The 8,382-nt window shown below is 56.2% G+C and overlaps 1 protein-coding gene across 2 annotated transcripts in view; it reads left to right on the plus strand.

Moving 5' to 3' along the window:
• Positions 1-5,547, plus strand: part of PDXK (pyridoxal kinase) — a 32,981-nt gene extending 27,434 nt beyond the window's left edge. Inside the window, exon 11 of one of the 2 annotated variants that reach the window (XM_014832015.3) lies at positions 105-5,547. In XM_014832015.3, the coding sequence (XP_014687501.1) occupies positions 105-217 (113 nt within the window). In that variant the 3' untranslated portion in view covers positions 218-5,547. The remainder of the gene's footprint in view (positions 1-104) is intronic. The other variant, XM_070488968.1, reaches the window with a different exon arrangement.
• The last annotated feature ends 2,835 nt before the right edge of the window (positions 5,548-8,382 follow it).

Below are 8,382 nucleotides of genomic sequence, written 5' to 3' on the forward strand. Positions count from 1 at the left end.
ATCCAGACGGCGGGGGAGCTCGGACGAAGGCAGTAGGAGGAGAGAAACTAAGCGTCGCCTCTCCCGGCCCCGCCCGCTCCGTTAACGCTCTGTTCGTTCTGCAGCCCAGGCTGGGAAAGGACTGAAGCCCAACCCGGCCCAGCTGGAGCTGAGGATGGTCCAGAGCAAAAAGGATATCGAGAACCCGGAGATCGTCGTCCAGGCCACGGTGCTGTGAGGCCGCGTGCACCACCTCCCGACGCACAGCGTGTTGGTGTCTCCATTTTCATTCCTGTGAAAAGTGTAACGTCTGCCTTAGAGCTGTGACCGAAACTTGAGATTTTTTTTCTTTCATGAGTGTCCAGCATCCACTGGTCTTAATTGTGAAAACGTGCCAGTTGTGCTTTTTAAAAATAACAAAGCGATCACAGAAATTTCTAATTTGGAAACAGCTCCCCTCCCCCCGAAGGCTCCTGGGCCTCCCTGGAAAACCAGCTCCGTGTTGACCGTCTCAGGGGTGTCCTCCTCGGCTGGCTCGGGGGTCTGTGGGATCCCCGTCCCGCGTGGGCTGGGCCTGGGGAAGCCCCCGTGTCTGTGCGTCTCTGAGACCGTGCCCGGTTTTAACTGTCCACATCAGAAGAATTATGCCAAATATCTTTATTGCTGTTTTGCCCTTCCTTCTTTGTTCCTGCATCAGAATGTTTTTATTTCTGACTTTGCCGCCTGTTAGATCCCTGGGGATTTCAGATGTTCCGCTTTCGTTCTGCCGTATGGACAGGTTAATGCCAGCGGGCTCAGACACACACAGACCCTGCACTGTCACTTTGGTGGGGACCTTTCCAGGACCCCGAAAACTCAAGTGGGTCCGTAAATCTCACGTGTATCAGCGGGACCACCTTGTAACTCACTGGGGGACGTGGCAGAGATAAAGAAAAGTCTGGTGCTGGGGGGTGATGACTGTGTCCGGATCCTTGTGAAAACTTGCCTAGTTTATGGTACAACAAGTTAAGCCCTGTGTTTGCCACCTGCTGCTGGTGACAAATGCATTGTGCCATGGTGTTAGTGTACAGACAGATACAGAGGGCTCCTGCCCCCCACTGTCGGCATATTTCACCCCACCGGCCAGTTACCTCGTACCCCCCCCTTCTGCGTTCTGTGCCGGCCAGAGGCCAGGAAGCGAGAGGCTTGCAGAAGCCGGCTCTCGTCCCTCCCCAAACCTGAGAGGGGAGGGGGCAGAGCTTCAGAGGAGCAGCTCTCGGTGCCTCGAGCGAAGGCCACACCTAGGCCGTGACTCTAGTCCACTTGTCCACTGCCGGGTGCCCCTCCTGAAGACTCAGCGTATCTTGATCTCAGCAGCCCTCCGCCTTGGTCTGGGGGTGCAGAGGTTTGCATCTCCCGGGAACCTACAGCCTGGAGAGAAGTGGGGAGATGGCAGAATGTGGGGGGCCTGGATGTGGGCCACTGGGAAAGCATACTCCAAGGACAGCCCTTGTCCCCCCATCCACAGCGCTGTCCCCCTAGGCAGGCCCTCTCCTGGAGCCCGCACCTTCTTTTGTGGCAGTTCCAGTGTCTTCCAGAGGGCCTCTCAGCTCTCCACTAGAATTGTCCTCACTTAGTTGAGAAAGCCCTAAGGGGAAGAGACGCCGGTCTCCGCCGACTTGCTGTGCGACTCCGCTCTTCTTTCTTCTCCGCTCTGCTCACGTTCTGAATGTCTTAACTCTCAGGCATCAGCGTGCCCCGGCGGCCCGCGCACAGGGTCAGTGGGTCTCGGCTCGCCGTGGCGGCCAGCGGGTCAGGGCATGTGTGTCCCTGTCGTGTCTCCTGGTTCCGAGGACCAGGCTCCTCTGTGCCTCGGGGCGCAGCCCACTGGGCCTGGAGAAGGAGGAAGGCTGTGGCTGGCGGCCTGGAGGGGGGCAGCCTCCCCAACACGGTGAGCAGGGGCAGCCACAGTCACTCAGGGCCCTGGGCCTCTGTGGCGCCTTCTACAGAAGATCCTGTCACTGCCGAGTAGAGCTGGGGAGACGGCCACATCGCCAGCCAGTGGGAAAAGCTGCTTTTCTTTTCTTTTTTACTATCAAAAGCAAGTGTAAGACTAGAGAAAGAACCTGAATGTATCCCTCTTCAGCGCAATGGTGCAAAGCCGCCCTGCAAACCCGGTCCTGGTCGTGGGGCTTATTCTGCGTGTACAGTGCACTTGAAGGAGGCGCACCCTGCACACACAATTTGCTCCTGGGTCCTTTAGGTCTTATTCTGGAGGCTTAGTCCCCGACACGAGCTCTCATTCATTCCCTTCCTTTATTAGACATAGAGTGATGAGACTGTTCCCCCTGTTGAGCTTTCTGTAAAATCATGGATTCTGGCGTGCCCCAGACCTTCTCCTGTCTCCTTTGGCTGTAAGGCCCGGACCACAAGGAGAACTTGAGGCTTGAGCCCTCCGTACCGAGCAGGAAGCACTGGGGGCTCCCGAGAGCCTTTGCAGGGTGGAGGCTCACGTAGAAATAACAGCTTCCATGGGAAACTGTATCCAAAGCGTACCTTTCCTCGTGCTGTTGCCAACCTTGTGCTGTCTTAGGTCCTTTCTGCATGGACATCTTCCGTCTGTGACAGCAGAGGCTCTGGATGGTCTGTGTGTGGAGTTTCCCATCCAGAAGTTACCCAGGGTCCATTGGCTTGGCTCTTGATACAGGTTGGGTCCAAATTAGAATTCATCTTTGTTCTTCCTTTCCCATGGTTCAGTAACATGCAAAGTAATATTTGTTTCGAGATGAGAGATGTCTTGGCCTTGAATCGCCTGCTGATGATCAGACTATAGATTTTTAGTACTTTCCAGTTTTTCAAACCTTCTCCTGTAGACCTTAAAGTCGAGTTATGAGATATGAATCCTTTTCTTTTAACCAGTCTTGAATCGTTGCCTCGCCTGCTGAGGCCGTCCTGTTCGTCTGTGTTCTTTCGCAATACATGTCAGTGATGGTCGAAAGGAAGCCTTGTTTGTTGTTTGTTCTTAAACGTGTTGCAACTGATTTGCAGCACGTTGGTTCGTGCCCCAGTGGACCGAGCCCGACTTGGCGTGACTGTGCTGAGTCAGTGGAGGGTGTGTTCAATGTCAACAGCGTGCAGCCTACACCGTGACACCTGAGTCCTGGTGTAACAGTCACCTCCCCACTGTCGTCATCCACGGCAAGAAAAGAAACGCTGTGCATTGGAGCCTCAGGCCCCTGTGGAGTTAAAGCACAGGGTGAGTCCTCTGATTCCAGAGGAGCCAGGCGGGTGGGGCCTGGGATGACTGGCTACCCTGAGTCCACCCTGACCCACAATCCATCTCATGGCTTGAACCTCATTTCGCTCCTCACCTGAAATGTACGAAAGAGGAGGTGAGAGTGTTCTGGCCACTGGACCTCCATGGCACGCACACCCTCTCCTTGTCCTCCTGCCCTTTGATGGGACCAGCTGCCTGGGGTGTCCGGGACCATCTCGATGTGCATCTGAGGCGCCCCGTGACCACATAACTGCATTCTGGTGCCAGAACAGCTAGGAATCCGTGTCTTCCTCCTCTGCCGCCCGCTTGTCCCTCGGGCCTTCATCACGTGCGTCTCCCGTGGGCTTGGGTCCACTCAGCCCCTGCCTGGGCCGAAGGAAGGGAGTGGCGTTTGTGAGCGAGCAGAATGGCTTCTGTGCAGACGGGGATGCTGTGAGGGTAGTCTTGGCTTTCTGAGTCTGGGTGGGAGCCACATGGCCCCCCACACTCAGTGCTGCCTGTCAGAGGGGCACGGCTGCTGAGCCCACCTGTTTTCGTTCCAGGCCACCTCCCATGCCAGGCTGCAGGGGGCTTCCCTTCTCATCACTTCTTGTGGCTCTTTGCATTAAGACTTCCCTGGAGAGCTGTCTCCTGTGTCCTTGGAGAGGGCACTCAGAAGGACCCCATCCCTGGGGAGGGCAACTCTGGGAGGCCAGGTCCACTACCCTAAGCCTGGGAAGACTTGAACGTGGGCCCAGTTGGTCTGGATGGACGTCATTCCTCCAGGAGACCCCTCCTACTCTCTCCATTTCTGCCCTCGGGCACTGTTCAGGCAGGTCTCTCAAAGTACAGTGATCGAGCACCCACACACACGGCCTCGCTGTGTGCAGAGCTGGCGTGCACATCTCTGTGCTGTGGTCGCTTTGTGACAGGTGACAGGTGCAGAATCAGGTGGCTGGAGGGTCTTCTGCAGCCTCTGCCAGTAGGGGGACAGTGAGGGCAAAGAAGGAAGGGCAGTGGTGGGCAGGAGGCCCTGGCCCCCACCCTGGTGGGTTGCAAACATCAGCTGCCTTTCTAGGAGGCCCTTCTTCAGTGTATTAGTTTTCTCTTCCTGGTGATGGAGCCAGGCTTTTCGGTCTGTATCGTGCTGCACAGGGAGTGGGGGCCCTGCACATGTCCTGCCTCCCGGTAGAGTTCCAGAGGCTCGTCCTGACATCACCGCTGGCTGGAAGGCTCCACTGGACGCGTGGCCACGCAGCCAGGCCTCACAGTTCCTAACGTCGTGGGCTTTTCGTCGTGCGTGCATCTTCCTATGGGCTTCTGCAGTTTATTCTCAGTGTGAAATGGTTTCTGTTCTCAAAGTGCGGAGACACTAATTAAAAACAGTGTCTTACACACCACATTCCTGCCTTTCGTTAGTGATCTGTGCTCCCAAACAACAGTGTGGTCATTTGTTTAGGACAGAATTTAATGAGAAACTCTAGATCTGACTTCGAGAATATTTTAAAACTTTACAGTAATGGAAATTTCTTCCTAGAATTTTCTTTTTAAATTCTGGCAGAATAAACAGGTATAAACAGAATAAGCAGCTTTCCCAGTGTCTGAGCCAAGCAGAGCCCTGTGCTCAGAGCCAGAGGCTCTGGGCCATCTCTGACTCCCGGCTGTGGATGAGGCTGGGGGACCCCCAAGCCCCAGGGTGAACAAAGTCCCCCACCTATGGCCTCCCCTCAGCACCTGGCCCTACGCCAGTAGGGGGCCAGTTCTGATCTTCTGCAGCGGGAAGCCCATTGTGGTAGGAGATGCCTACATGAGGCTGTGGGCCACTCTCCCTGGCCTGGGGCATCGCTGTCCTGAGGGTTGGCTCTGAAGCCAGAGAGCAAGGGCTAGCCCTTCGTCCGGCAGAATTGGGCAGACTGGAACAGACAGGAGACAGTACCACCCTGAGCCCTTGTGCTCAGGAAGCCCCCAGAGCGGCCTTGGCCCTGACGGGGAAACTGGTCCTAATGAGTCGAGGGCCCAGCCTGCTCACCCACCGGCTCTGCAGAGCCAGCCGCCCTCCCGCATACTGTTCTGAGCGTGGGGCTGGGTTAGCTGGTGGGAAGCCACTAGACTGAGCTGGCACAAGGAGGGTGAGTGCTGGGGGATGGAAGCGAGGACCTGCCCCCTGGGAGCAGCCTTCTGGTGTGTCCCGAGGAGTGAGGGGGGTGGAAGCCAGCCTGCAGCAGGCCCCCAGCCCTGGCGCATCCCCGCCAATGCCTGGAACCACGGTCTTGACAGTGGGAGGTATGGGTCTAATGTTGGGGAAGTGGAAGTGAATTCTTCATTTCCCCCACCCAGAGACAAGAAGTATGTGGGTGGTGTTTTGAATGCTTTTCACTGTATGGCTACATATGTTCTAACTTAGAATTTTACTTGGGATTTCGGCGAAGGATGGCAGACCTGGACTGACGGGACCAAATGCTGGGGCAGAGCCCAGCCCATGTGGACCTGCTCCTTCCTGGAAGGGAGCTCAGATCTGGGCAGCTTCCCAGGGTGTAACATAGTCTCAGAACAAAGCGCCTCACCCCTTGGTCCCAGCTGCAAGGGAGGGACTGTCTCTGTGGGTCTGGACGGTGGTCTCCCAGGCCTGCGTCCTGTGCGCGTGTGGGTGCGTTTATAACAAAACTCCCTGTCAGCGTATAGAGGCCATGTCTGTCTGTGCTGGTCCTGTTGACTTCTGATTATCCACAAATAAATATTTTCATGCGATAGTGTGGACATGTGATGCTTTCTTTTCCCCCTGGGAACTCCCTTTGTTAATGATCCTGTCCTGGGGTGCTGGCCCATACGTTCATGCAGGGGGCTCTAGGCCCTCAGACTTCCTGCAGGGTTTGCCCAGAAATCAGAGGGGAGGGGCCTCCCTCTCCTGGCCCCCCTTGCCAATTCTGAGGACCAGCTTCGGCCATTGATCAAGTGTCACTGCTCCTCCTGGGTCCAATTCCTTCACCCCAGGAGGTGACAACGCTGGTCCGTCTAGCCCAGCAGGTACCACACTCGCCCTGTGGCTCACCCACACCTTGTAACTAAGTCCTCAGGTCATCTCCAGGCCACCCAGGCTCCTTGATCCACTGGAAAGACAAAGAAGGGTGGGAATGGACATGAAATGCAAAAAGGTGCTGTCCTTGTTAAGGGGACCTGGGTGCCCTCTCTCAGACCACACACGCACGTGCCCGTCCAGCCGTCAGTCCCACTGCACATTGGTTTGTACCCCTGTAATACTGGTGTGAGTATTTTGGTCATTTGCCTCCCCCACTTGACCAGAAGCATGGTGTCCGCAGTGCCTGGCACCTGGTAGGTAGCTGACACATGACCGAATGACGGGACGAGGATGGAACCCCTCATCTAATTCAGGGCTCTCTGGTAGTGACGTGTTCCCAGCTCACCTCTGTAGGCCCCGAGTCTGCGCCTCCCTCGCCTGCGACTCCTGATCTGGCCCCGGGCTTTGCACCGACGCCCCACCCAGCGGGACCCACAGCTGCCCCGAGGTCAGGCAGCACACCTCAAAGGCCCAGGGCTGCCCACCCCTGTGGGTGAACTTTGACCAGTTAGAAGAGAAGGGAGGGAGCAAGCGAGACTGTGGTCCCCATGGCCCCTCCAGAGATGCCCCCACGTGACCCAGCAGCCCAGCGGGACTCCTGGCCAGCTGGGTCAGCACCTTTTCTCCCTCCCCTGCCTCACTCCCCTCCTCTGGCCTCACCCCACAACCCTGGGATGGCACCTGCCCCAAATAACACTGGAGCTTGAAGCTCGGGCCGCTCCTTTCCAGGAACCCAGACTGTGAGAGCCCTAAGCCAACGTGGTCCCAAGGGTGGGCCAGGACGTGAGGCCTGTCTTCTCCCCACCAGGGGAAGGCTGCACCTGCGTCCTCTCGATGGTTGAGATTCGAGGGCCTGCGTGATCCTCCTGCTGAACATTTGGCTCAGAGCCTCTGAGAGGGAAAGGTGACCGGGTCAGGACGTGCCCCACCCCACCCTGGTCCCCATCACAGGAGGTGTCGGGTAGAATAACAGTGCCCCTCAATAAAATTGAGGAGGAAGGATTTAAAATTTCCCTGAATTAGGGTGAAACTGTGCCTTGTACCCACAAGGTTAACATGGGAAACAAAATGCCAGTTTCTGAGCTTGCGTTGCAGAACAGCAGGAGGATGGCTGATGAGAGAGCAGCTTGCTGAGAGCCCCCACCTGACTAAGCATCTTGCAAGAGCAGTGAGAAGCTACAATGACCGATTGTAAACCTTAGACATCAAAGACTAAAAACCCACCGCGTGCAACACATAGAACAGACAGTCACACCTGCACAGAGGACCCTTACAACTTCAGCCCCAAGGCCACATGCTCCCCCTCCCCTACCTAACACCCCAAGTAAAAACCCTTGCTTGTGGCTTTACAGGGAGCTTGAGCTTTCACCGTTAGCTGGCCGTTCTCCTTGCTCAGTGCTTTGCAATAAAATTCCTACTTTCTTCCACTACAGCTGGTGTCAGAGATTGGCTTGCTGCATGACGGGGTGAGCAAGCTCACTTCAGGTCCAGTATCACCAGGATGTCCATGCCCAGTTCCCAGAAGCTGTGAATGTTACCTTACAGGGCAAAGGGGACTTTCAGATGGGAATAGGATGGGGACCCTGGGATGGCAGATGTCCTGGGTCATCTGGGTGGGCCCAGTGTCATTGCAGCGTCCTTACACGAGGGAGGCAGGAGGGTCAGTGTCGGAGAGATTGAGGGGCTACACTGCTGGCTTTGGAGATGGAGGGGGCCATGAGCTGAGGAATGTGGGTGCCTCTAGAATCTGGAACAGGTGGGGAACAGACTCCCAGGAGATTCCAGGAGGAACCAGCCCTGCCTACCCATTTTTAGCCTCTAAGAGCGGACATTGTGTGGTTTTAAGTCACTAAATTTGTGGAACTGCGTTTGAGCAGCCACAGGAAACTCATCCACCAGGACTGGGCCTTGCTGGGCAGCTAAGCAGCCTGGGGAGGGTCAAAGTGGGCTTGACAGGTGGACTTGGAGGTGCTTTAGACACGAAGCAGAGCAGGAGGGGAGTGACCTTGCATCTTGGAGGAGTACAGCTACTTTACTACTGAAGGAGGACTTCTCCGCCCACTGGCAACAGCCCAGCCAATGAGAAACCCCA

Source organism: Equus asinus, chromosome 18 (genome assembly GCF_041296235.1).
Source record: "Equus asinus isolate D_3611 breed Donkey chromosome 18, EquAss-T2T_v2, whole genome shotgun sequence".
In the NCBI taxonomy this organism is placed as follows: domain Eukaryota; kingdom Metazoa; phylum Chordata; class Mammalia; order Perissodactyla; family Equidae; genus Equus; species Equus asinus.